At 44.0% G+C, this 27,022-nt stretch overlaps 4 protein-coding genes and 3 non-coding genes across 7 annotated transcripts; 2 read left to right on the plus strand and 5 right to left on the minus strand.

Moving 5' to 3' along the window:
* Positions 1-655: 655 nt before the first annotated feature.
* On the minus strand, positions 656-3,490 carry LOC106556614 (zinc finger BED domain-containing protein 6). Its single transcript, XM_014075602.2, has one exon. The coding sequence runs from the start codon at positions 3,441-3,443 to the stop codon at positions 864-866; it is 2,580 nt and encodes an 859-aa protein (XP_013931077.2). The 5' UTR covers positions 3,444-3,490; the 3' UTR covers positions 656-863.
* Positions 3,491-12,653: 9,163 nt separating this feature from the next.
* Positions 12,654-13,098, plus strand: LOC148046654 (histone H2B 1/2/3/4/6-like). The gene has a single exon (XM_087712081.1). It carries the CDS (start codon positions 12,672-12,674, stop codon positions 13,050-13,052), a length of 381 nt encoding a protein of 126 aa, XP_087568207.1. The 5' UTR covers positions 12,654-12,671; the 3' UTR covers positions 13,053-13,098.
* A 6,399-nt stretch (positions 13,099-19,497) lies between these two features.
* Positions 19,498-19,571, minus strand: TRNAN-GUU (transfer RNA asparagine (anticodon GUU)). Its single transcript has one exon. It is a non-coding gene; the product is annotated as a tRNA-Asn (tRNA).
* A 453-nt stretch (positions 19,572-20,024) lies between these two features.
* On the minus strand, positions 20,025-20,096 carry TRNAD-GUC (transfer RNA aspartic acid (anticodon GUC)). The gene has a single exon. It is a non-coding gene; the product is annotated as a tRNA-Asp (tRNA).
* A 4,192-nt stretch (positions 20,097-24,288) lies between these two features.
* LOC106556337 (histone H2B 7-like) lies at positions 24,289-24,669 on the minus strand. The gene has a single exon (XM_014075333.2). The coding sequence runs from the start codon at positions 24,667-24,669 to the stop codon at positions 24,289-24,291; it is 381 nt and encodes a 126-aa protein (XP_013930808.2).
* A 505-nt stretch (positions 24,670-25,174) lies between these two features.
* On the plus strand, positions 25,175-25,247 carry TRNAF-GAA (transfer RNA phenylalanine (anticodon GAA)). Its single transcript has one exon. It is a non-coding gene; the product is annotated as a tRNA-Phe (tRNA).
* A 389-nt stretch (positions 25,248-25,636) lies between these two features.
* LOC148046658 (histone H4) lies at positions 25,637-26,113 on the minus strand. Its single transcript, XM_087712082.1, has one exon. It carries the CDS (start codon positions 26,091-26,093, stop codon positions 25,782-25,784), a length of 312 nt encoding a protein of 103 aa, XP_087568208.1. The 5' UTR covers positions 26,094-26,113; the 3' UTR covers positions 25,637-25,781.
* Between the last annotated feature and the right edge of the window lie 909 nt (positions 26,114-27,022).

Genomic DNA, 27,022 nt, shown 5'->3' on the forward strand with positions numbered 1-27,022 from the left:
TACCTCCTAGCAATTTGCCTCCTTGCAGCAAACAGCAAACAGACTGGTCAGCTTCAACACAGCCTGATTTAGCATGAGCAGCTGATTGACTGTTGGATCGGCCACACGGAATACCGATGATCAGCTGTTCCAGGCTGCGGGGATTGCCACTGCCCATAGCCGCCATTGCCACCTAACACCGCCTCTACATGTCCCATTTTCGGCCACCGCGCATCCTGTTTTCAGACCGTTCCAAGTGGCGGAGATCACTGCCGCTGCTGCCTAACAACACCAAATGGCGGCAGCAATCCGCAGCAATCCCCACCGCCTGGAATGGGCCGAAAACAAGATGCACGGAGACCGAAAATGGGGCAAGCGGAGGCCAACAATGGGGTGCACAGAGGCCGAAACGGGACACGCAGAGGCAGAGACAGCAGTGGCAATCCCCGCAGTCTGAAACAGCTGATCATTGGTATTCTGGGAGGCCGATCCAACCGTCAATCAGCTTCTCTTGCTAATTCAGGCTGTTTGCTGTTTGCTGCAAGGAAGCAAATTGCTAAGAGGCAGAGGCCGAAGGATGGGGGCCGGCGGGTGGGCAGGGCTTTGGCAACATTTGCTCTATAAGACACATAGACAGTTCCACCCACTTTTAGGGGGGGCGGTGAGTGCATTTTATAGTCCGAAAAATACAGTAATCATTTTTAGATACTTTAGGCCTGGATGATTGAGTCTTCATTTATCAATTCAAAGGTTCCATTTGGAACTTTCAATCAATGTTAACAAGTGTAAGAACCTCTATAAGGTATGAGAAGACAGTTATTGTGGCTGTAACAAACGAATAAGGGTATGCCACTATAGCAATCCATGTCCAGAAGTTTTCTTCATCACTTGTCCTCATGCTCTTCATCCAGTCTTAGAAGGTCATCTTCCTCTTCCACACTCAGGTCTTCTCTTGGACCCAGGGGACTCTGGGAAGAAAGATCTCCAAGGGAGAGCCTCCAATCTGGAGGGATGAGGTGGCGATTCCTACGGATGAACGCAAACATTTTAACGTTAGCTGGGGAAAGGTTCTTGGGGTGGTCTCTTGATCCTGATGAACTGGGGGTTCCGCAGAGATCTTCAGAAGATGACGAACATGTTGGTGGGCACCCAAAGTGGAATACGGCCACCCTGAAGAGAGCCGGCCACATCGCCATCTTCCCTTGCCAATACAGCATGGGGTCCGCGTTTTCTCCAATATGGTCTACGTTGTCGTGGAGATATTCTTCCATTTCCCGAAGGGCTGTGGCTGCTCCCCCTTCAGAAGCCAAACTGGAAGCAGGATCACCTTTGGTGATGGCCCGCCAGCGTTTCATGGTGAACTGCCAAGCTGCTGAGCCGGGACAGCTGCCGGAACTGATGTTTTGGTCTTGAGAAGAGTGACTGAGTGGCGAGAACTCTGTATCTGCCCCTCCAGGAGGCACATAGGACCTGGTGGCCAAGTCAACGATGCGCTCCTTCAGCAGGGCGGCATCACTCAGGTCCGTCCCACCCAGCTTCATGGTGGTGATGTCTCTGAATCGGGGGTCAAGGAAGGCCGCGATCCGATACATCATATTGTCCTTTACTTCCCGCAGCTGATTGTCAGCCTCAAGGCAGTCCAACGCCTGCGTGGTCAGGCGAGCTGCGGTATTATTATTTTCTTGGTAGTATCTGGTCCGCAACGCCCTGAGCTGTTCCTCCAAGAACCACAGGAGAGGAAGGGCTTGGCAGAGAGTTGCGTCAGGCCGAATAACCAGCGCAGTGGCATCCTCAAACGGCTTCAAGATCTCCACCAAGCACTTCATCACCTTCCAGTCTGCGGGCGCCAAAAGCAGATGGGAGCCCTCTTCGTCTTCATCCAGCATGGCCCCGATGGCTTGACGCTGCCTATACAGGCACTCCAACATCAGCAAGGTGGAGTTGGACCTCGCTTGAGCATTTGGCCCCAGAGGCTGACGCAAGCCCAAGTTGGCCTGTACTTCCAGGAGACGCCGTCGGACGGCGGACGAGCGGCGGTAGCAGCTGCATATCCTCCTGGAAGTTTTCAGGAGACGTTCGACTTGAGCATCCCCAGCCAAAAACACTTTGGTGACCAGCTTCAGACAACGGGCCAGGCAAGGAACGTGCTTGAGGCGCAGCTCTTGCACCGCCCTTGCTGCATTGGTTCCGCTGTCGGACACTACGCCACCCGTCTTCAGATCGCACAGCCAATCCTGGAGGACTTCTTGCAACTTGTGGCAAATGTCCTCTGGGGCAGAGCAGCCTTCAAAGGTGCACACTGACAGAGTGGCGTGTTGCCTGGTGAGGGTGCCTGCTAACTCTGCGATCCAGTGTCCCGTCACCGACATGTACATGGCTGTTTGCCTGTCGCCCCAGGTGTCTATTGTGATATGGACCATGCGGCCGATGCTGCAGGCCACCGTTTGACGCACAGCCCGGGACACCACTTTGGATAACTCAGGCACTGCCTTGGTGGCGAAGAACGTCCGGCTAGGGATCATCCAACGAGGCTGAGCGGTGGCCATCAGCCGACAAAATCCTTCACTCTCCACGCAGGAGAAGGGCTGCATGTCCACCGCGAGCATCCACGCGGTATCGGAAGCCAACTGGATGGCTGTTGGGTGGGTGGGAGGGTAGTAGGGTTGGTTCCTCTCTTGCCGGGCAAATAGGAAGGTTGGAGGAGAAGGCTCGGTGACCACCATGGGAGTGCTGTGGGACCTCTCCTTTAGGGGCATCAGCGGAGATGGAGGAACCACCGCAACACCTGGCAGGAGAAGTCCATGGTGGACCTTCAAGTGCTTATGGAGGGCTGTGGTGCCCGGTCGGGTGCCTCCATCCTTTCCTCTCCTCACCCGTTTCTGGCACGTGCTACAAACAGCCACGCAAGGTTCCTGTGGGTCCAGAGTGAAGTAATCCCAAACAGCCGAGGTGGTTTTCTTCTGCACAGGTGATGGGACTCCACCCGCTGTTAAGATCTCCCGGTCACGGACACGCTTGGCATGAGTTGAAGCAGAGAGGTGGGTTACGGGCGTGAAAAAAGGGAACATCTTCCTTTCTCCCGGAAGGATGGACCTGCCCAGTGTAGCCATATAGGCTGGTAGAACAGGAGGGGGAGCAGGGGGTGGAAGAACACGTAGAGGGGCCAGGGATGCTATCTCAGCCAGCTCTTCCTCCTCCTCCTCCTCCTCCTCCTTTTTTAAGTAGGAAAGCATCTCGTGGACTTCGGAAGGGCGGTGCTGCTCCACCACCGTTGGGACAGGAGAGGGTGAAAAACTGCCGAGGTCAGCAGCGTTCACCTCTTCCTCCTCTTCTTTTTCCTTCCAGTAGGATAACAGGTCAGGCATTGAGGATGGGCAAGGTTTCCCCTCTTTCATCTTGGGCTCCAAGGAACCCACAGGAGCGACCACCACGGCCAAAGCCTCCTCAGATACGCCTCCTTCCATCGCACGAGGAAAAGGGGACCGCTGAAGAGAGGCAGAGAGATCCCTCCTGTTGAACGCTGCAAGTTGGAGTCGTCTCCCCCGGCCACGCCCTGGCATCATGGTTGGAATCCTGCAACGGGAAACCCAGAGAGAAAATATTTATTATGTTTCCGCAGCCTCAAACCAGCTGTTTTTCTTATCGGAAAGAAGGGAGATCATTCTAACTTTTCAGGTAATCTTCGATTCACGATCCCAAGTTCAGCCCAAATTGTACATTGGTAAGCGAGATGGCCGTAAAGGGAATTTTGGCCCCATTGTACAATGTTAATACGAGCAATCCTCGCGTCACGGCCATAACGGAGCCCAACATTTATGTTACTGAGTGAAACATGTCTTAAAGTGAGTTTTGACCCCCTTTTCCACAAATGTTTTTTGCCACAATTGTTAAGTGAATCGTTGCAGTCGTGAAGTTAGGAACACAGTTGTTAAGTGAATCTGCCTCCCCCCCCCATTGACTTTGCTTGTCAGAAGGTAGCAAACAGTGATACATGAGCCCTGGGATGCTACAACGGTCACTATGAGGATGCCATGCAAATAGTCGTAAGTGTGAGACATGGTGGTATGTGACTTTTTTCAGTTCTGTTTTGACTTCGAACGGTCCCTAAACAAATGGTCGTAAGTCGAGGACTACCTGTCAGCAACCCGTGGCTGCAAAGCCACATGCGGCTCTTTCGTCCCTCTGCTGCGACTCCCACTTGGGTGATGCCACCATGTTTCCCAAAGAAAAGAAAACACCAGGAGCCATGACACCTGTGTAGGCATGGCTGGGTGGGTGGGGGGTTTCCCATGTGATTGGGTGGGAGTGGAGTGAGTGACGTCGAGTTGGCCACGCCCACCCAGATTTTGTGGCTCCAGGTGTTTTCTTTTTTGTGGAAAATGGGCCCAAATGGCTCTTTGAGTGTTTAATGTTGCAGACCCCTACCCTATACAATTGGAAAGCTTAGTCTACTGTTGGAGTGAATGCAACGCTTTTCCTGTTGATCTTCCATGGAAGCTACCGTATTTTTTGGAGTATAAGACGCACGGGAGTATAAGACGCACCAAGGTTTTGAAGAGGCAATTTTTTAAAAAAGAGTAGGTAGGTAGATAGAGGGATAGAGAGGGAGAGAAAGAGAGAGAAATACAGTAGGTAGGTAGGGAGAGAGTAGTTAGGTAGCTAGATAGGTAGATAGATAAAAGGGGAGAGAGAAAGAGAGAGAGAGAAATACAGTAGGTAGGTAGGGAGAGTGTGTGGGTGGGTAGGTAGGTAGGTAGGTAGGTAGGTAGAGGGATAGAGAGAGAAATAGAAAGAGAGAGAAATACAGTAGGTAGGGAGGGAGAGAGAGAGAGGGTAGGTAGGTAGGTAGATGTTTCCAGGTGTATTTATCCATGTGCTGGAGAAGGAAATTGCTGTCAATCTGCAGCACCTAAGACTTTGTTTCTGCTGGCACAGCACTTGATCAATGCAATTCTCATCAATCAGTTAAAGAGCTTTCCAAAAGGAAAAAGGTTTTGCACTCTGCAAACCTCCCCAAAATGGCCCATTTTTTAAAAGGCATGAATAGCCTTGGGGGGGCTTGCAAAGTGCTTCTGGGGGCATGGGGGTGGGGAAACGGCCTGTTTTTTGCTCATTTCTGCCCTCCCCAGCCCCCAGCAGCTCTCTGAAAACCTCCATAAGGATATGCACGGCCATTTTGGTGAAGGGGCGGGGCTTCGGCAGGCAAAAAATGCTGTATTTGATGTATAAGACTCACCCAGATTTTCAGCCTTATACTCTGAAAAATACGGTAAGCCAGATCTGCCACAAAATCACCCCGTGTTTCTTAGTTTCTAATATCTACCACACTTGGTCATGCTGGCTAAATTCCTAAATGCCATTACATGACCGTTTTTCACAGGTGCAACTTTTGTAGTATCCCCATGATCACGTGATCAAAATTTAGACACTTATAAAGTATCATGTTCATATTTATGACTGTCGCTGCGTCCTTTGGGGGGGGGTCATTTAAAAAAAAAAACCTTTCAAAATTTCTTTTCCAAGATGGACTTTGCACATTTCTTTTTTGAATGGGTTTCATCCCTTGGAAACCTGACACCTTCCTTGCCATCGTTGTTAAGTGAATCACTGCAGTTGTTAAGTCAGCGACCCGATTGTTAAGGGAATCTGGCTTCCCCGAGTGACTTTGCTCGTCGGAATGTCGCAAAATTCGATCCCATGACTCTGGGGACACTGTAACCGTCATAAATACGAGTCGGTTGCCAAGCATCTGAATTTGGATCACATGACCACGGGGAAGTGGCAACGCTCTGAAGTCACTTTTTTCAGCACCGTCAGAACTTCGAACAAAAATGGTCATAAGTCGAGGACTACCTGCACGTCCAAACACGCTAAAATATGCTAATCCCATGAAACAAAGAGAAAAGAAACAAAATAATGAAATCTTTATTCTGGTTGAAAGATGCCAGGCATTCAAGTCATTCTGGCCGGCTTCATTTAATTACAATACAATACAATAGCAGAGTTGGAAGGGACCTTGGAGGTCTTCTAGTCCAACCCCCTGCCTAGGCAGGAAACCTTATACCGTTTCAGACAAATGGCTATCCAACATCTTCTTAAAGACTTCCAGTGTTGGGGCATTCACAACTTCCGGAGGCAAGCTGTTCCACTGATTAATTGTTCTAACTGTCAGGAAATTTCTCCTCAGTTCTATGTTGCTTCTCTCCCTTGATTAGTTTCCACCCATTGCTTCTTGTTCTACCCTCAGGTGCCTTGGAGAATAGCTTGACTCCCTCTTCTTTGTGGCAACCCCTGAGATATTGGAAGACTGCTATCCTGTCTTCCGTAGTCCTTCTTTTCATTAAACTAGACATACCCAGTTCCTGCAACCATTCATATGTTTCAGCCTCCAGTCCCCTAATCATCTTTTGTTGCTCTTCTCTGCACTTTCTAGAGTCTCCACATCTTTTCTACATCGTGGTGACCAAAACTGTATACAGTATTCCAAGTGTGGCCTTACCAAGGCATTATAAAGTGGTATTAACACTTCACGTGATCTTGAGTCTATCCCTCTATTTATGCAGCCTAGAACTGTGTTGGCTTTTTTGGCAGCTGCTGCACACGGCTGGCTCCTATTTAAATGGTTGTCCACTAGGACTCCAAGATCCCTCTCCCAGTTACTACTATTGAGCAAGGTACCACCTATACTGTACCCGTGCATTTCATTTTTCTTGTCTAAATGTAGAACCTCACTCTTTTCACCATTGAATTTCATTTTGTTAGATAGTGCCCAATGCTCAAGTTTGTCAAGATCCTTCTGTATCTTAAGCCTGTCTTCCACGGACGTCCATCAAAACTATTCGGCTATGGATGAAACATGTAACAGGGATACCCGTTGTCATCAGGGCACTTGGTACCATGTCCAAGAATTTTACAAAATACATCAAGAAATTGCAGCTTCCTGCAACCACACTGGTGGAACTGCAAAAAAAAAAAAAAAAATCTGCGCTACTCAGAACATTGTACATCTTAAGAAGCTACTTGATTGATACCTAGGACGCTGGCAGCAAACCGTATCAACCATCAGTGCCAGTCAATGGTATTTGTGATACCTTTTTTAATGTTCAGTTGGCTGAGTTTCATGTTTAATGAATAAAGTATATAATAATAATATTTAATAAATATAACATAAATATTTATTTAATAAATATTTATTTTATTTATTTATTAAATTTTGTATGCCGCCCACTCTCAAAAGAGACTCAGGGCAGCTTACAATAAAAGAGAGGGGGGATATAAAAAAATAAACAACAGATAAATATTTTAAATATAAATAATAAACATTTTAAGAAGGTACATGGTTGATACCTAGGATGTTGGCAGCAACCTGTATCAACCATCGATGCCAGTCAATGGTATTTGTAATGCATTTTTGAATGTTCAGTTTCAGTTGACTGAATTTCATGTTTATTGAATAAAGTATATTATAATAACAATATATTACTTGGTTGATACCTAGGATGTTGGCAGTTAACAGAATTTCATTATTTTAATGAATAGAAGAGATGATGATGATGATGATGATGATGATGATGATAATAAGTTGACTGAGTTTCATGTTTAATGAATAAAGTTAATAACATTAATAACAATAATAATAATAAACTTGGTTGATACCTAGGAGGTTGGCAGTTGACTGAATTTCATGTTTAATGAATAAAGTTAATAATTTAAAACAGTTAAAAATTGACAAAATCACCATCAGTCAAATGCAAAAAGCCGCACTGCTTGGATCTGCACGCATATTGCGAAAATACGTTACGACGTCCTAGGCCCCTGGGTGGGGCCCGACTAGTAACCAATGCCAAATCCGGCGAAACAACTGGCCGCTGTGATACAATTGTACAATAATAATAATATAATACTTGGTTGATACCTAAGATGTTGGCAGTTGACGAATTTCATTATTTTAATGAATAGAAGCGATGATGATGATGATGATGATGATGATAATAATAATAATAATAATAATCACAAATGATCCATTGGAATTTGTGCAAAAATTATAATATTAAAACAGCAACAAACTGGTGGGAACATCAGCCTGAAAAAGTCACCGAAAATCAGATGGTCAAGATCTTGTGGGATTTCCGTATACAAACGGACAAAATACTGGTGCATAATACACCAGACATCACACAGGTTGAGAAAAATAAGGTCACAATCATAGACTGGGTCGCCGAGAAGGAACATGAAAAAATTGCAAAATACCAGGACTTAAAAATTGAAATTCAACGACTATGGCACAAACCAGCAGTGGTAATTCCAGTGGTAATTGGCACACTGGGTGCTATTCCAAAAGCACTGGAATTACATTTAAAACAGTTAAAAATTGACAAAATCACCAACAGTCAAATGCAAAAAGCCGCACTGCTTGGATCTGCACGCATATTACGAAAATACGTTACAACGTCCTAGGCCCCTGGGTGGGGCCCGACTAGTAACCAATGCCAAATCCAGCGAAACAACTAGCCGCTGTGATACAATTGTATAATAATAATAATAATAATAATAATATTTAATTAATTAATTAATAATAAAATATTTAAGAAGGTACTTGGTTGATACCTAGGACACTGGCAGCAACCAGTATCAACCATTAGCACCAATCAATGGTTTTTTTGATGCATTTTTGAATGTTCAGTTGATTGAGTTTCATGTTTAATGAATAAAGTAAATTATTATTATTAATAACAATAACAACAATAATAATAATACTTGGTTGATACCTAAGATGCTGACAGTTGACTGAATTTCATTATTTAATGCATAGAAGAAATAATAATAACAACAACAACAAAACAAACAAAATAATGACAATGATAGTAATAATAATAACAACAAAACAACAAACAGAACAATAATGGCAATAATGAAATGAATATAATGATAACAATAACAAAATAACAAAAACAAAACAACAATAATGATAATGACAATGATTATAATAATAATGATAATAAAACAACAATCAAAACAATAATGACAATAGTGATAATGACGGTAATAATGATATTAATGGTAGTAATGATAACAAAACAAGCAACAAAACAACAATGATAATGATGATAATAATGATAATGATGATAGTGATAATAATAACAGATGGAATCAAGCCGCCCCCTCCTCCAATAAGGCGAGGCAGACTCACCCCGCCGCAAAATGGAAATCAGCTCCGTCCCCCAAAAAGAAAAACCCAACCCTTCTCCACTCCTCAACCTCCGCCGCTCCCTGAGCCGGGATGCTCCGAGGAAAACGATTCCCCGGCCGCGAACGCGCGAGACGCCACCTCGCCTGGCGGAAGGAGGGTGGGCGAAGGCCGCCACGCGCGCGCCTCCCGCGGAGGACCAAGCGAGTCGGTCGGGGACGCGCTTAAAGGAACAGGCTCAAAAAAATGAAAATTGGATGGAGGGAAGGGGAGGGGCACAGGGAACACAGCCCCGGAGGAAAACACGGGAGTTCCTGGATGAAGTTTTGTTTTTTTTAAAAAACAAAATGCCTCACATTTTAAAAGAAGAAAATTATATATTTATATATTTAGCTGGTAGGTAGGTAGGTAGGTAGGTAGGTAGGTAGGTAGGTAGGTAGGTAGGTGAGTGGGAGAGTAAATAGGTAGGTGGTGGTGGGGGATTGGTGGGTAAGTAGGTGGGTGGGTGGGAAGGTAGGTGGGTGGGTGGATGGGTATGTAGGAGGGTAAATAGGTGGGTGCGAATGTAGGTGGGTCGGGAGGTAAGTGGGAAGGTGGGTAGGATGGTAGGGGGTGGGAAGGTAGGGGGGTGGGTAGGAGGGTAAATAGGTGGGTGGGAAGATAGGGGGTGGGTAGGTAAGTGGGAAGGTGGGTAGGATGATAGGGGGTGGGAAGGTAGGGGGGTGGGTGAGAAGGTAGGTAGGAGGATAGGTGGATGGGTGAGTAGGTAGGTGGGGTGGGAAGGTCAGGGGGTGGGTGGGTAGGAGGGTAAATAGGTGGGTGGGTAGGTAAGTGGGAAGGTGAGTAGGATGGTAGGGGGGTGGGTGGGTAGGAGGGTAAATAGGTGGGTGGGAAGGTAGGGGGGTGGGTGGGTAGGTAAGTGGGAAGGTGGGTAGGATGGTAGGGGGGTGGGTGGGTAGGAGGGTAAATAGGTGGGTGAGAAGGTAGAGGGTGGGTGAGAAGGTAGGTAGGTGGATAAGTAGGTAGGTAGGTAGGTAGGTAGGAGGATAGGTGGGTGGGTGAGTAGGTAGGTGGGTGAGAAGGTAGGTGGGGTGGGAAGGTAGGTGTGGGTAGATGGGTGGGAAGGTAGGTGGGTGGGTGGGAAGGTAGGTGGGTGGGTAGGTAGGTAGATAGGAGGGTAGATGGATGGGTAGGTAGGTGGGTGGGAAGGTAGGTGGATGGATGGATGGGTGGGTGGGTAGGTAGAGGGCTCTTACTTGAGCAGCGGGACTTGGACTAGAGGACCTGCCAGGTCCCTTCCAACTCTTATTATTCATTCCCCGTCCAGCCCTTTCCTGGGATCATTGATCTTTTTTTTTTGATGTAGCCCCAATCCAATGTCCTTTCCCCCAATACTGTGTATTGGAGGATAATGGATTCCAGGGTGGGAGAAAGGGGGAGGGGAAAGGGCTCTTGCTAACCAAGGGTTCAGGGGCTCCAGACTGTGGGAAATTGGGAATGGGTGGGCTGGAAAGGACATCAGCTGAAAGGTGACAGTGGAAACTGCCAGCAGCAGCAGCAGCAGCAACTTTCATTGTTCACAGCTGATGGGATCTGGAATCCAACCCAGGTGGAACAGCACCCCGATTGGAGAAGGTTGCTATGCAGGAAAAACTGCACATATTTCTCATTAGGTTGAAGAGGAGGGTAAAGGGTAGCGTTCGGACGTCCTGGTTCATTGCAATTCAATGGAATGGAATTGGAATGGGAAATAGGGAATAGAACTGAATAATATAGGAATATAATGGAATATCGAATTGAATAGGGAATAGAATGGAATATAGAAAGGAATATAGAATAGAATGGAATGGAATACAATAGAAATATACTGCAATATAGAATAGAATATAGAATGGAATGGAATACCATAGGAATAGAATGGAATATAGAATAAAATGGTATGGAATAGGGAATAGAATGGAATATAGAATAGAATGGAATGGAATACAATAGAAATATACTGCAATATAGAATATAATATAGAATGGAATGGAATACCATAGGAATAGAATGGAATATAGAATAAAATGGTATGGAATAGGGAATAGAATGGAATATAGAATAGAATGGAATGGAATACAATAGAAATATACTGCAATATAGAATATAATATAGAATGGAATGGAATACCATAGGAATAGAATGGAATATAGAAAAGGGAATAGAATAGAATGGAATACAATAGAAATAGAATGCAGTATAGAATATAATATAGAATGGAATGGAATACCATAGGAATAGAATGGAATATAGAATAGGGAATAGAATGGAATACAATAGAAATATACTGCAATATAGAATATAATATAGAATGGAATGGAATACCATAGGAATAGAATGGAATATAGAAAAGGGAATAGAATAGAATGGAATACCATAGAACTAGAATGCAGTATAGAATATAATATAGAATGGAATGGAATACCATAGGAATAGAATGCAATATAGAATAGAATATAGAATGGAATGGAATACCATAGGAATAGAATGCAGTATAGAATATAATATAGAATGGAATGGAATACCATAGGAATAGAATGGAATATAGAATAGAATATAGAATGGAATGGAATACAATAGAAATATACTGCAATATAGAATATAATATAGAATGGAATGGAATACCATAGGAATAGAATGGAATATAGAAAAGGGAATAGAATAGAATGGAATACCATAGAACTAGAATGCAGTATAGAATAGAATATAGAATGGAATGGAATACCATAGGAATAGAATGGAATATAGAATAGGGAATAGAATCGAATGGAATACAATAGAAATAGAATCGAATATAAAATAGAATAATAGAATAACAGAGCTGGAAGGGACCTTGGAGGTCTTCTAATCCAACCCCCTGCTGAGGCAGAAACCCTATACCATTTCAGACATACGATTATCCAACCTCTTCTGAAAAACTGCCAATGTTGGAGCCCCCACAACTTCTGGAGGGGAGTTCACACCACAATGTCAAAGTTGTTCCACTGATTAATTGTTCCAACTGTCCGAGAAGAAATTTCAGGGATTGGATTCTGTTCCTTTCTTCCACGGATTCCCTCGCGGCAGAGGGGATGCAGAAGTTTATTTTATTCCCTCCCCCCCCCCCAAAAAAACAAAAAAAACAAAAAGGATTGTTCGGTATCCTTTTTTTCTGGAATGGCTTTCAGTGAAAGTTTCAGATCACATGAAGTGAACGAATCATTGGCGCTTCGTGTTTCACGCCTCCCTCCCGCAGCGCCTCCGAGAGGAATTCTCGAACGAGCCCCCGACTCACGCGCGGACCAATCCCCTCGCCGCGTTTAAATCCTACTCATTTGCATACTTGGCGCGCTGGGGAGCGTGACGAAAAGACCTCTGGGCCAATAAGAACGCTGCAGGCGAACCCGTCGGCGGCCTATAAATAACAGAGCTTCGGCCTTAGGCAAGACACTTTCTGAGGGAAGGAAGACCGAGAAAGTGCTTGAAGATGCCCGAACCGGCCAAGTCTGCTCCCGCGCCCAAGAAGGGCTCCAAGAAAGCCATCACCAAGACGCAGAAGAAAGGGGACAAGAAGCGCAAGAAGAGCCGCAAGGAGAGCTACTCCATCTACGTCTACAAGGTCCTCAAGCAGGTCCACCCCGACACCGGTATCTCCTCCAAGGCCATGAGCATCATGAACTCCTTCGTCAACGACATCTTTGAGCGCATCGCCGCCGAGGCTTCCCGCCTGGCTCACTACAACAAGCGCTCCACCATCACCTCCCGCGAGATCCAGACGGCCGTCCGCCTCCTCCTGCCCGGAGAGCTCGCCAAACACGCCGTCTCCGAGGGCACCAAGGCCGTCACCAAATACACCAGCTCCAAGTAAAACGAGCTTTGAGATGAAAAAAAAGTCTCTTTCAACAGACCCAAAGGCTCTTTTAAGAGCCACCCACTTTCTCAAGGGAAGAGCTGTTCTCTTTGCTTTTTTTGCTTTAGGTGAAAAATAAGTTTACCATCTACATACCTATATGCCGGTTTATACCTAAATCGTGACTTATTAAAGAGGGAGATGGAAGGGATCTTCGACCTATTTCCTTCACCCTGATTACTTTGTAAAAGGAGGAGCATGTAAGCAACTCTTGATTCAGTGTTTTGGCAGGCAAAAGGAATAAGCGGTTGCGGGGAGAGGGAATACGGATAGGTAGACCAATTTAGAGCAAAGTAGATCTATTTTGTTGGTAGTTTTTTTCCCCAGAGTGGGATTATCCACATCGCATCCCAGAAAAACTTCCCCCTCGAATCCAAGCCCCTTTTACCTGTAAAGTAATGCAATGGTTTACTTTGTAATATGTTGTGATTTCAGAAGAACATTAGAAATTCTCTTGAGATAAACAGATTTGTGTCCAGGTTCCTTTTGTTATGGTAGTAATATTGTTAACTGTATCCCTTATCCTTATCATTCCATTATTTGTTCCCCCTGATTAATTTGTAAAAGGAGCATGTTAGCAACTCTTAGTTCTGCCTTTTGGCAGGCAAAAGGAATAAAGCCAGGAGAAAAATACAGATGCAGATCTATTTAGACCAAAGTAGGTCTATTTTGTGGGTGTTTGGCAATACACACTAGCAAACATAAATAAGAACTGCTAAATATTACAAAGCATCTACAACATCAGGACATATTCTTAACCTATCTGTTTCTTGGCTATTCCACCACCAGAACAAGTTACAGCTAATTTTTTTCTATTAGAATCTAACAGCAAAGAGAGAGGGGAATAAATCATTTCTTCTTCATTCTGTCTCTAGTAAAATGTACATATTTCCTTCGCCCTGATTAATTTGTAAAAATAGGAGCATGTAAGCAACTCTTGATTCAGTATTTTGGCAGGCAAAATGAATAAAAGGGGGGGGGGAATACAGATAGATCTATTTAGACCAAAGTAGATCTATTTTGTTGGTGGGTTTTTTCCTAAGAGTGGGATCATCACATCCCAGAAAAAACTTCCCCCTCGAATCTAAGCCCTGTTTACTTGTGAAGTAATACAATGGTTTACTTTGCAATGTGATGTGATTTCAGAAGAACAATTAGAAAATCCAATATGCAAATTTGGGGCTCTCTGTCCAACGTGTTGAATTTTTTTTTTCCTGGTAGAAATTTGCTGTCCTAAAAACTATACTGATTTAATACTTTGATATGAGAACCTGATTCCAGGAAATCCTCTTGGTATTAAAGATATATTCAAGTCCCAGTCATAGCTATCTAGGAAGAAACAGGACTGTTCTCTTTGCTTTTTTTAAAAAACTTTATCTGAAAAATAAGTTTGTGATATACAGAGCTGGCTATATGCCGCTTTATGCCGAAATCATGACTTATTTTAGGGATGAGAAGAAAGGGAGAGAGAGAGAGAAAGGGGGATGCCAAAGGGCTCTTCTACCAAGGTTTATGGACTTCCACTTGAAATAAAGACTTCTTGCATTTCCTCCTGGCTGATAAGGTCCATCCACTTTATTTTTTCCTTTGTTTTGGGAAGTCCTCAAAATCCTTGTATCATGCAAACAGCGTTTAATCAGCACAATTTTACATAAAGTTATCAAGTAGGCTGGTATGTAGAAAAAAAATGCTGGGTTCCCCTTCTGAAAAGGAGAGTGGGGGAAGCTCGTGTTGAGTTGTTTAAAGTTGCTTAGGGTCTAGTCCCCCCCTCCTCCATCAGCATTTCGTTTTTTGCAGACCCTGCAAATCCTTAGATGCTGTTCTTTAGAATAGCTCAGTAATTAAATCCATGTTATTCGTTGGCTTAATTTAGCATTTTTTTCATGAGCAAAAGTAGCTTTGCTTTTTTTTTTTAAACCAAGAGTGCGAAATATTTCCCGGTTCCCGAAAGTTTAGATTTGTGGGAAGTTGTCTCTAGTTTTCTCCTTAACAAAATATAAAAAATGTTCTTTCAAGTCAGAGTTAGCTTTTAGAGACTCTAAAAGAAGGCAGAAAGAACTCCCTTTAAAAGTGAGCTTTTTTAATCTGCCAAGTTGTGTGAGGCTTTTAATTTCAGACTCTAAAGCTGTCTTATTTCCATTATCTTTAAGATACAGAAAATCATAAATGCCATTTTTATAAACCGGTTGCCTCTTTTTCTTTCATCCCCCTTACCTTTAATGGCAAATTAAATATGTGTAATAAATGTCTACTACTTGGAGTTCCTAAACAGACAGGAGCATGCAAGTTCGTATTTTTAAATTCCTAAATGAAATGTTAAATGTAAATTTCTCAATTTCTAAACAACAAGTTATGGTTTTTATATGTGAAATCGGGGTTTAAATTTTAAATTTAGTTTAGATTGTTTAATCCTGTCACAGACAGTCCTTGATTCAGGACCACAACTGAGCCCAAAAGGTATTTTTTCTAAGTGAGAAATTGGTTTTCAATTTTGCTCCATTTTACCCCTCACCTTGCCACAGTTAAGTGAATCACTACAGTCCTTGTTAGGAACATGGTTGTTAAGTGAATCTGGCTTCCCCATTGACTTTGCTTTTCTGAAGGGTGTGTAGGAAGTTATCACCCAGCCCTCTCCCAGAAAAAATGAAACATCCTAGGAAATATTGAAAAAGCAGAATATTTCTCTGGATGTGAAAAGGAAGAAACATGTTCTAAAAGACAGAATAGCTTCCTGCAGCTTCCTGCCCATCCCCCTTTGTCAATGAGCCATTAAAGCCTGAGCTAATCCACTTTACATAATAAAGAGTTCTCCCCTTCAGTTCCAGAGTGATGGGATTAAGGCATGATAATATTGGCCCTTTACCCAACTGGCCACATGGCATCTGAGAACTCAACCAAACCTGGATTCAAAACGCAGCCTAGAGAGTTGCCCTGCATGAGCCCACTGGAGTCTGACAACCAATCAGAATACAAGATCAAGATCAAAGGCCAGAGAGGGCATAAAACCAGGGACTCTGCTTCTTTTCCTCCCTTCTCTTCTTCTCCACCAACGTTGAAGCATGTGATCACCCTTTCTGTTCAGGACTCCAGACATGTGGTCCTGTCCACCATTAAAACCATCTTTCCAAGCAGCCTCCATGTCTCCAGTGTCTTTCTCCCCACTTGGAGCCGAACCCAGAAGGACATTTCTTCCAACAGGTGCAAAAAGGTGATTTAGATCAGGGGTCACCAACTGGGAGTCCGTGGACCACTGGTGGTCTGCGAGAAAATTTTGGTGGTCCGCGGAAAAATTATTTGCATTTTTTATATTGCACTTAATCAGGGATCCTCAAACTCCTGTTGGAAGGAAAAGGTTTCCGGTCTGTTCCCAGCCGGGAGTCACCACCAATGCTGAAAGAAAGTTTCGTGAAGAGAGCTGCCTGGAAGTTATGAGTTTTATTGAGGAAAGAAAAAATGGGAAGGATGAGACACAGCTCCGTCGTTCCCGGGTCTACAGCACCCCCCCGTACACATTTTTTTTTAATATAAATTTTTATTAAACAGACAACACACACACTCGACAATATAAAAAAAACCAAAAAAAGACAGGAAAAAAAGCATCATCACATACAGCATGTCATTTGGTTACAAGTATTTTTACATCCATATTCTCGAATAATATTTACCATCACCGATTTTTCATATAGTATAACTAAATACCTCACTTTCATTGTACAGTATGTGTTCCATTACAATTAGTATTATTTTTTTCCAATAAATCATAATTCCCTTACATTCTTGATTGTCTATTTGATAACAGTATACCTTTATATAATCCCAATGTGAAAGAAAAGAAAAAAAAAATTACCAACCATTTATATTTGTATATCACTATTTTCAATTATGCATAATTCCACCAATCAACTATCAGGTATGCTTATGTTCATTGTTATCCTTCTACATCATACATTCAGACAGAAATCTTATTCATTTTTCAATAAAATATTCTAATCCCCCCCCCCCCCCGTACACATTTTGGTTCTCCCTCTTATGCAGTTTTGTTTTTCCCCTTCAGGCTTTTGTGTAAAATTCGGATTTACAAAGGTTCTTTTATTCTGCTCTGATCTTGATTATCTTGTCTTCGGATTCTGCCCATCCCGGTATCTTGTCCTTGGGCTAATCCGGTCATAGGAGGGGAGGAAGGCGTTTCCTGTGCAGGTGCTCATACAAAGGTGTTTGCTCTATGCAAATAGTCAGTGATGTCTGTGTTACCTTCGATTAGATTCTGTGTTTTTGTTATTCTGACCGGTCATTGCTAGATTCGGGGTTTTTCCCCCCAGCTTTATTACCCTTTTTTAATCCTATTATACTATGTTTCTTCTGTGACGGAGTGTAACCTTTTCCTGGCTACGTGTGTGTGTGGCTTTCCCTAAGGCTGTGGTTCTCGCCTGTGCATGCTTATTAATTTTGTGCATGCTTTTCGGGTTATATTTTCTGGTAGCTTATTACACTACGGCCCCTGGGACGGATACGTGCAATGAACGCTTGTGTTGCTGCAGAGAGTCTCCCCCTTCAGGGTCTTTTTGTGCGGGTCAGAGGGGGAGAGGAGCTCCGACTCGGGGTCTGCTTCAGCCTCCTGGTGGGGGGCTTTGGGCGAAGGCCTAAAGGGAAGTGCCAGTGGTGGCGAAGAGCCAGACGGCCTTGCTTCAGTGGGATTGCATCATAGCCTGGAATTGGCTGACCATCTCAGCCCGCTGAGCCTCCAGGACGCCGGCACCTGGCTTTGCACTCCCGCAGATCTTCCCTCTGCTTGGAAAGCCTCTGCTCCTAGTCCTCAGTAAGGAGCTTCTGCTGAGCCTCCTTCTCGCTCAGATCCAATTTGAACTGACCGACTCTTTCTCATGGTGGCTGCTTAGCTCCAGCAACTGCTTCCTATTGGAGCCCTAAGCAGCCCGGGTGGGCAGGCGAGGAGTGGCTGGGAGGAGAGGGGCGAGTAGAGACCGGCCAGGGTTCCCTTGACATGAGTGACATTGAGTTGGCCACACCCACGCAGTCACATGACCCACCTAGCCACAGACAGACAGTCATTAAGAAGATCACATTAGTGGTCTGTGGGATTTAAAATTATGAATGCAGTGGTCCCTGAGGTCCGAAAGGTTGGAGACCCCTGATTTACATGACCCCCACAATAGTCATAAATATGAGTCAGTGGCCACATGTCTGAATTTTGATTCAGGTGACCATAGAGATACTGCAAGAGTTGTGAGTGTGAAAAAAAGGTCCACAAGCCACTTTTTCCAATCACCTTGTAACTTTAAACCAGTGGTGGGTTTCAAATTTTTTTAGAGCCTCTTCTGTAGGTGCAGCCTGCTTTGTGGGAGTGGCTTGCCGGCCATGTGACCATGTGGGAGTGGCTTGTCAGCCATGTGACTGGGTGGGCGTGGCCAACTTGTAAAATGTGGTGAAACTCACGGTAACCACGCTCTTGCTTAGCAACCAAAATGTTGGCTCAGGAACTCTGGCATTGAAGTGTGCAAGTCTTAAAGCTGTCAAGTTAGAAGACCTTTGCACCCCTAACCCTTTAGAAAAAAAAAAACCAGGTGTGTTCAAACTTGACAGCTTTAAGACTTGTGGACTTCAACTCCCAGAATTCCTCCTTTCGCTCTTCATCTTGTATTGTATTGTATTGTATTTAATGGATTTATAGGCCGCCCAATCCCAGAGGACTCTTGATGATGTGTGGATGGGCGGGGGGGGGGGAGGGAGCTGGAACCGGTTCTAAACGGCACTGTAGATTTGTGGAACCTCTTCTAGAGAAGAGGTTAGAACTGGCAGGAACCCACCCCTGCTTTAAACGCTCACTAAACAAACGGTTGTAAGTCAAGAACTATCTGTACTCCAACGATGGCAACTTTACTCAAGTATGTGGGTTTTTTTTTAACAGTTTATACATTTTCATTTAACATGCATAGCTGCTTTGTCAACACAGCATTGTCTGGGTCAATTTGCTTGCCTGATAATACTTTTCCTGCTCCTAATTTCTATCTCTATTACCCAACCATTTGTAAAATAAGCCCCATGTTCGAAAATATTCTGTACCTTCCTTTTCTCTTATCTTTAGTGTCCGTCTATCCGTTTCTGCACAAATGTTGATGTCTTAAAATTGCCAAGGTAGAGAAACACAGAATTAGAGTACAGCAGCTTCATTCACTCCAGAGGTGGTATGCTTAATTATAATAGAATGTATATATAAAAACTACAGGCATACACTGCAGTATATACATCCAACTCTAGTTCACAAATGCTGATGCTGGAATAATCGCTTTAAAACCAGAGATGGCAAAATGAAATCCAGCGGACTTATCATAATAAGCAGTTCTATTTCTGATCTTTCTCATTTTTCCTAAGAATAAAAAACTCAAAGCGTCCCTGGGTGGGCTCGAACCACCAACCTTTCGGTTAACAGCCGAACGCGCTAACCGATTGCGCCACAGAGACCTCTACGAAGAAACAGGCGATCGTTTAGTGTGAACTTTTACCCAAGATTTGAAAGAGGATTAAGAATGTGACAATGTTCTGACCTTCAAAACAAACGAATTCAATGCCGATGAATCCAAATAAAGGCACAGCCTAATTTTTCTTTTCTGGCAGTAATTTAATAACAAACTGTCTCTGAAAAGAGAAATAGTGATTTATTTTAATTTTATAGTATAGAGCAGGATTTCTTATTAGCCACTTTAAGACGTCTGGACTTCAACTCCCAGAATTCCCCAAACCAGACCCCGTTGCTATAAAAACTCCTTTAATAGAGGATCGTGCAGCTTTCCTCCCCTATCCGAGATCACATCTTCCCAAAACCTTTCCTGCAAGGTTAGATCCTCGGAGAAAGGCGCTTTTGGCTGCATTGAATTTTGCAAAAGGTAATTGGAGAGGGGGGGAAAAAAATCACCTCTCCCCGTCGGGGAATCGAACCCCGGTCTCCCGCGTGACAGGCGGGGATACTTACCACTATACTAACGAGGAATGGGCTGAAAAATCCCTCTAAATGACTCCCTTTGACTTCCTGAATTCTTTCACTCACTCCAAAAAGAGAACTGACATTTTTCCTTCCAATATCAAATATTAAACATGGATTTAATATATATTTTTTAGCAAGCATCTCATTGCCCGCGTACTTTTTCCTTTAGAAACAGGTAGGTACAATAACACTTAAATGTTGCCCTTTGGGAGAAATATAAGTCACCTATTTAAAGTCTTAATTCTAACTTGGGGAAAATGAGGCTTATTTTTCCTTTTTTACTGCCCTTTAAGAAAAAAACAAGAAACAAGAAGAAATATAAGGGGGGAAAAACCAAGATCTCCAGGGGTGGAGGGGTGAACTGTAATATTAGTTTTGCCCCCTTTTCTTTCTTTCTTTCTTTCTTTCTTTCTTTCTTTCTTTCTTTCTTTCTTTCTTTCTTTTTAGATTTATATGTCTATGTTTGTTTGCATTAAAAATATTAAACTAACAATAAATAAAAAGCAAGGCAAGCAAAGGTTCTTTTTCAGGAGGCAACTGGACTTTCTTGTTTTTTTTCTTTTGAAGACATTTCGCTTCTCATCCAAGAAGCTTCTTCAGTTCTGACAGGATGGTGGGGAAGACTGATTTATATTCCTTGCAGACAGCTGGTCATTTGCATCCTTTTAGAGCAGTGAGGGCTAAACGTTTGGTCGCTGCCTGCTGACAGCGCTCCCATAATGCAATCCGCCTGTGACACCCCCCACCACTCCCCGCGCATGCGTGCATGACCCCAACATGTGTGTGGCACAGACGCAAAAAATACCTGGCCGGCGCAAGGTGCACACACATGCACAGTGGAGCTGAGCTGGGGCGATGGCTTGCGTGCCCGCAGAGAGATTTCTTCATGCCACCTGTGTGCCACCTGTCAAAGGTTCACCATCACAGTTTTAGAGGGTCCTTGAGGCCACTTGGAGGTTTATCTGTGTCCTCAGGGTCACCTGAATAGTGCCGATGGTTCCTGTAGTCAATTTTTCCGCTGGAAATCCATTCCCACTCCCATTCCATTCCAAGGGTTGTAGAAAGTTAGCATCCACCCAGTGGGAGGTTTCAAATTTTTTTAGAACCTCTTCTGTAGGTGTGGCCTGCTTTGCGGGAGTGGTTTGCCGGCCATGTGACCGGATGGGGGGTGGCTTGGCAGTCATGTGACTGGATGGGCATGGCCAACTTGTAAAATGTGGTGAAACTCACTTAACAATGCTCTTGCTTAGCAGCCAAAATGTTGGCTCAGAAACTCTGGCATTTGAAGCACGCAAGTCTTAAAGCTGTCAAGTTACAAGACCCTTGCACCCCTAACCCTTTAGAAAAAAACCCCAGGGGTGTTCAAACTTGACAGCTTTAAGACTTGTGGACTTCAACTCCCAGAATTCCTCCTCCAGTCATGTTGGCTCAGGGACTCTGGCATTGAAGTGTGCAAGTCTTAAAGCTGTCAAGTTACAAGACCCTTGTACCCCTAACCCTTTAGGGAAAAAAACCCAGGGGTGTTCAAACTTGACATGCTGGGACAACTCTCTAGGCTGAGTTTTGAATCCAGGTTTGGTTGAGTTCTCAGATGCCATGTGGTGAGTTGGGTAAAAAGGCCAATATTATCATGCCTTAATCCCATCACTCTGGGGCTGAAGGGGAGAACTCTTTATTATGTAAAGTGGACTAGCTCAGGCTTTAATGGCTCATTGACAAAGGGGGATGGGCAGGAAGCTGCAGGCAGCTGTCTTTTAAAACATGTTTCTGCCTTTTCACATCCAGAGAAATATTCTGCCTTTTCAATATTTCCTAGGATATTTCATTTTTTTCTGGGAGAGGGCTGGGTGATAACTTCCTACAATTTAAAGAAAAGCACCTTTGGGACAGCCCTAGCCAGGATGTTATTCTCAGACACCCAACCAAGGTAATGGTTGTCCCAAATATGCTTTTTCAGGAGGCAACTGGACTTTCTCATTTTTTTCTTCTGAAGATACTTTGCTTCTCATCCAAGAAGCTTCTTCAGCTCTGACAAGATAATGGGGAATGGAATGACTTTTAGCCATTACCCTTTGAATGGAAGTTGTTGTGAAGTCATGTCCAACTCATCGTAACCCCAAGGACAACGGTCCTCCAGGCTTTCCTGTTCTCTACTGTGGAAAGTTATCACCCAGCCCTCTCCCAAAGAAATGAAATATCCTAGGAAATGTTGAAAAGGCAGAATATTATATTTCCCTGGATGTGAAAGGGAGAAACGTTTTAAAGAGAAACTTCCTGCAGCTTCCTGCCTCCCCCCCCTTTTGTCAATGGGCCATTAAGGCCAAGCTAGTCCCTTTACATAATAAAGAGTTCTCCACTTCAGCTCCATGGGAATGGGATTAAGGCATGATAATATTGGCACTTTACCCATCTCACCACATGGCATCTGAGTACTCAACCAAACCTGGATTCAAAAGGCAGCCTAGAGAGTTGCCCCTGCATGGCCCCATGGGAGTCTGACAACCAATCAGAATACAAGATCAAGATCAAGATCAAAGGCCAGAGAGGGCATAAAACCAGGGACTCAGCATCCCAATCTTTCCTTCTTTTTTCTCCACCAACATTGAAGCATGTGATCACCTTTTCTGTTCAGGACTTAAGCCATGTGGTCCTGTCCACCAATAAACCGTCTTTCCAAGCAGCCTCCATGTCTCCAGTGTCTTTTTACCCAGTTGGAGCCGAACCCAGAAGGACATTTCTTTCATCACTACCATTCTCTGGAGTCCATTTAAGCTCATGTTGACTGCTTCAGTGACTCCATCCAGCCACCTCATTCTCTGCCATCCCCTTCTTGTTTTGCCCTCAATCATTCCCAGCATTATGTTCTTCTCTGATGAGCCCTTCCTTCTCATTAGGTGGCCAAAGTATTTGAGTTTCCTCTTCAGGATCTGGCCCTCTAAAGAGCAGTCAGGGTTAATCTCCTCTAGGACTGACCAGTTTGATTGTCTTGCAGTCCAAGGGACTTGCAGGGAACATAAGAATGGATTTCCAAAGGAAAATTTGCAGATTACAGGAACCAGGAGCACTACCTTGAGAGGTCCCTTTAAACTTCCCTATAAGTTAAACCTTGTTAAAGAATCAATTGGCAAAATGTTTCTGGCTCCCACGTGAGCAAATGTTTCAAGCGTTGCACTTAAGAACACAAAAGCAAAGCCTAATGCCTGCTCTTGCATTCCCCTTAGATTCAAAGTACGGTATCTACCTTTCAAAGACAGACTGTTCCTTGCCTATCCTGGTTAATTATGCCTGCTTTTTTTTGGCCAACGAGACTATTGGGGAACAGCCAAGTTGAAGAATTTGCTACAGCCTAATTTACATTTTTACAGCATTTTTTAAACTTTACAGCAGCTGCCAAATAAAGCCAATACAGTTTTAGGCTGTATAAACAGAGGGATAGAATCAAGATCACGTGAAGTGTTAATACCACTTTATGGTAATACCACCTTGGTAAACCCACACTTGGAATACGGCATTCAGTTTTGGTCACCACGATGTAGAAAAGATGCGGAGACTCCAGAAAGAGTACAGAGAAGCACATCAAAGAGGATTAGGGGACTGGAGACTAAAACATATGAAGAACGGTTGTAGGAACTGGGTATGTCTAGTTTAATAGAAAGAAGGACTAGGGGAGACATGATAGCAGTGTTCCAATATCTCAGGGGTTGCCACAAAGAAGAGGGAGTCAAACTATTCTCCAAAGCATCTTAAGGCAGTATACGAAGCAATGGGTGGAAATTAATCAAGGAGAGAAGCAACTAAGGAAAATTTACCTGACAGTGAGAACAATGAATCAGTGGAACAACTTACCTGGAGAAACTGAACCCTGAAAGTTTTAAGAAGAGATTAGATAACCCTGTCTGAAGTGGTGTAGGTTTCCTGCCTAAGCACGGGGTTGGACTAGAAGACCTCCAAGGTCCCTTCCAACTGTTATTCTGTTCTATATATAAGGCAGCCAAAAGTGTTATCCTACAGATTTAAAGAGTTCCCTAGGAATGCTTTGCTTGCTATACAGGGCAATAAAATCTTAACAATTTTGCAAACCGGCATTTTAAAACTTTTTTCAAGCGAAGTGGCTCTTTTTTTTGAGAAAGTGGGTGGCTCTTAAAAGAGCCTTTGGTGCAATAAAAGGGAATTCGGGGATGGCCGCGGGGAGAGAAGCTACTTGGAGCTGGTGTACTTGGTGACGGCCTTGGTGCCCTCGGAGACGGCGTGCTTGGCGAGCTCTCCGGGCAGGAGGAGGCGGACGGCTGTCTGGACCTCGCGGGAGGTGATGGTGGAGCGCTTGTTGTAATGAGCCAGGCGAGAAGCCTCGGCGGCAATGCGCTCGAAGATGTCGTTGACGAAGGAGTTCATGATGCTCATGGCCTTGGAGGAGATGCCGGTGTCGGGGTGGACCTGCTTGAGGACCTTGTAGACGTAGATGGAGTAGCTCTCCTTGCGGCTCTTCTTGCGCTTCTTGTCCCCTTTCTTCTGCGTCTTAGTGATGGCCTTTTTGGAGCCTTTTTTGGGCACTGGGGCAGATTTAGCCGGCTCTGGCATCTTGGTCAGCGAAACACCTCCGCGTAAGAACGATGAGATAAATGAAAGGCAAGGAGACACCTTTCCTTTATTTATAGGGCGCGTATGCAAATGAGCGGTTTCAAAATCCTCAGCCGCGATTGGCGGGAAAGCGCCCTCTCTTTACGCTATTGGAAGAGAAGCCACGAAGTTTCAATTTTTATCGAACCTCGGCGTTCCCATTGGTGCTTTTCAGATGGAACGTCTCATTGGCCCAATTTGAGAAGTTTATTGGCTAAATAGGCCAAGTACAAATCTCGTAGTAGTAAATACCTTTTTTACCTGTTGGTTGTTTTTTTTTTCCTTTGCAGAAAGTGGAAAGATTTTAAACGTTCCCCCCCCATTTTCTTCCCGTGTGCATCCTTGGACAATCGGTTATATACAAATTATTTCAGATAATTATCCTCCAATTAAATCGACCTGAGAAATGGTTCTAAGACAAAAAAAAGTTTTAAGATGTCAAATGACAAGAAACGGTTTCCAAGGAGCCGAAATAGCTCAGTTGGGAGAGCGTTAGACTGAAGATCTAAAGGTCCCTGGTTCGATCCCGGGTTTCGGCAGGGGTATTTCCTTTCGCCTTTTGATATTTTGTTTTTCAATCTGTTCATCCTACATCTTTAAACCTAGTTACATTAAACTACCTTCGATGCCACGTTGGTGATCGGTGACACCATTCGCTAGACTTTTGCAAAACACAGCGTCTCGTAGGAAAGCAATCCCTATTGCCGGATTTAGTATCATTTAACCACTCGTTTTTTTAAAAAAACGCTTAAGTTAGCACAGAAATGTGACAAAATAAATTTGAGCACCCAAGCGTTTTTCCCTAGCACGGGCCAATTAAGATTCAGACCCCGAGAAACGACGGCAAGTATAGAAATCAGAGTAAAGCAGCCGTAATGTAGTTAATATAGAAAGCTTGACTATCCTCAATGTTATTTTTATTTTTTTTTAGTATCTTTATAATTCACCTCTAACACCCAAGAAATTTCCTTTCGAAATTTAAATCGTAACCAACAACTTTTTTAAGGAAAATGTGATTGGCCCTTAAAAGGGCCTTTTTTGTTGTTAAATTTAGAAGTAAATGTTCGAGGGTTTTAACCGCCGAAGCCGTAGAGGGTGCGGCCCTGGCGCTTCAAAGCGTACACCACATCCATGGCGGTGACCGTCTTCCTCTTGGCGTGCTCGGTATAGGTGACAGCGTCGCGAATCACGTTCTCCAGGAAGACCTTCAGGACGCCGCGAGTCTCCTCGTAGATCAGGCCTGAAATACGCTTCACGCCTCCGCGGCGAGCCAGACGGCGGATGGCCGGCTTGGTGATGCCCTGGATGTTGTCGCGAAGAACTTTGCGGTGCCTCTTAGCGCCTCCTTTCCCCAAACCTTTGCCTCCTTTTCCGCGACCAGACATCTCGGCGAGAGAGAGAGAAAACACACCTCTACCAAACTCAGGGAAAAAGTGTTAGGCAGTTGAACGGGCGGACGGTTTATATAGCGAGGGTTCCGACCAGAGGGAAAACTTGGAAGCTAAGGTAGTGCCATTGTTATTTTGCATAATAAAGGCTATCCAATCCATGCGGCGCTGCGCGTTTCAAACTAACCAATCAGAGTATTAAACTTCAAGCCGAGAAAGGCTCATTGGCGCCATTGTTAGCTTCCTGGGAGCGTTTCTGATATAGCTTAGGATCTTTAGCACCTATATAAATATAAATGTTAAAGTTTAATTCGATAGAACGTTTATATTTGCATTTTTATTCTTTGTGGACCGGTTCTCAGTGAAATTGTTCTGTTAAAATGTTTATTCCCCCCGTGTTTGAATTAGCAAACCCCAAGGTGTTGGATGTAAAATTTAGCAGAAATTAATGGACTTCAAGGTGAGATGGAACTAATCTCATTGATTTCCCGTTTGGAGCCCTTTATTATACAGTACATACTCTCCCCCCCCCCCCCATTATACTCGTAAACGGAAAGTCTAAAATGGCTTATCAAACATTGACTTTGGGGGAACAATAAAGACCAAATATTTGGGCGCCTAGCTAAAGATGTATGAACTCAGAAGCGAAGTTTTTAGCCTTAATGTATGGAATTGACAGTTGCAGTCTGCTAGCCATTCAAATGGAGGCTGGACAATTTTGGGACAATCAGAAAGGAAGGAAAAGGCATTTCCGCCTTTTCAGTCAGGGAAATGAAAAATGGCTCATTTCTAGATAAACATATTAGAGCTGAAATGAATGTGAAACTACATACATTTGACTTATTGCCAAACTGTCTTGAGACAGATGGCGATTGTGGGAAGCCACCCGTCTCTTAGAAGAATGAAATATTTTGAGAAGTATTTTA

Source organism: Thamnophis sirtalis, unplaced genomic scaffold (genome assembly GCF_051295495.1).
Source record: "Thamnophis sirtalis isolate CommonGarterSnake01/CBP01778 unplaced genomic scaffold, rThaSir2_p1.2 scaffold_4, whole genome shotgun sequence".
Classification (NCBI taxonomy): domain Eukaryota; kingdom Metazoa; phylum Chordata; class Lepidosauria; order Squamata; family Natricidae; genus Thamnophis; species Thamnophis sirtalis.

Coding starts and splice junctions, on each gene's coding strand:
- LOC148046654 (XM_087712081.1), top strand. CDS start 12,672: ATGCCCGAACCGGCCAAGTCTGCTCCCGCGCCCAAGAAGGGCTCCAAG.
- LOC106556614 (XM_014075602.2), bottom strand. CDS start 3,443: ATGGAAGGAGGCGTATCTGAGGAGGCTTTGGCCGTGGTGGTCGCTCCT.
- LOC148046658 (XM_087712082.1), bottom strand. CDS start 26,093: ATGTCTGGTCGCGGAAAAGGAGGCAAAGGTTTGGGGAAAGGAGGCGCT.
- LOC106556337 (XM_014075333.2), bottom strand. CDS start 24,669: ATGCCAGAGCCGGCTAAATCTGCCCCAGTGCCCAAAAAAGGCTCCAAA.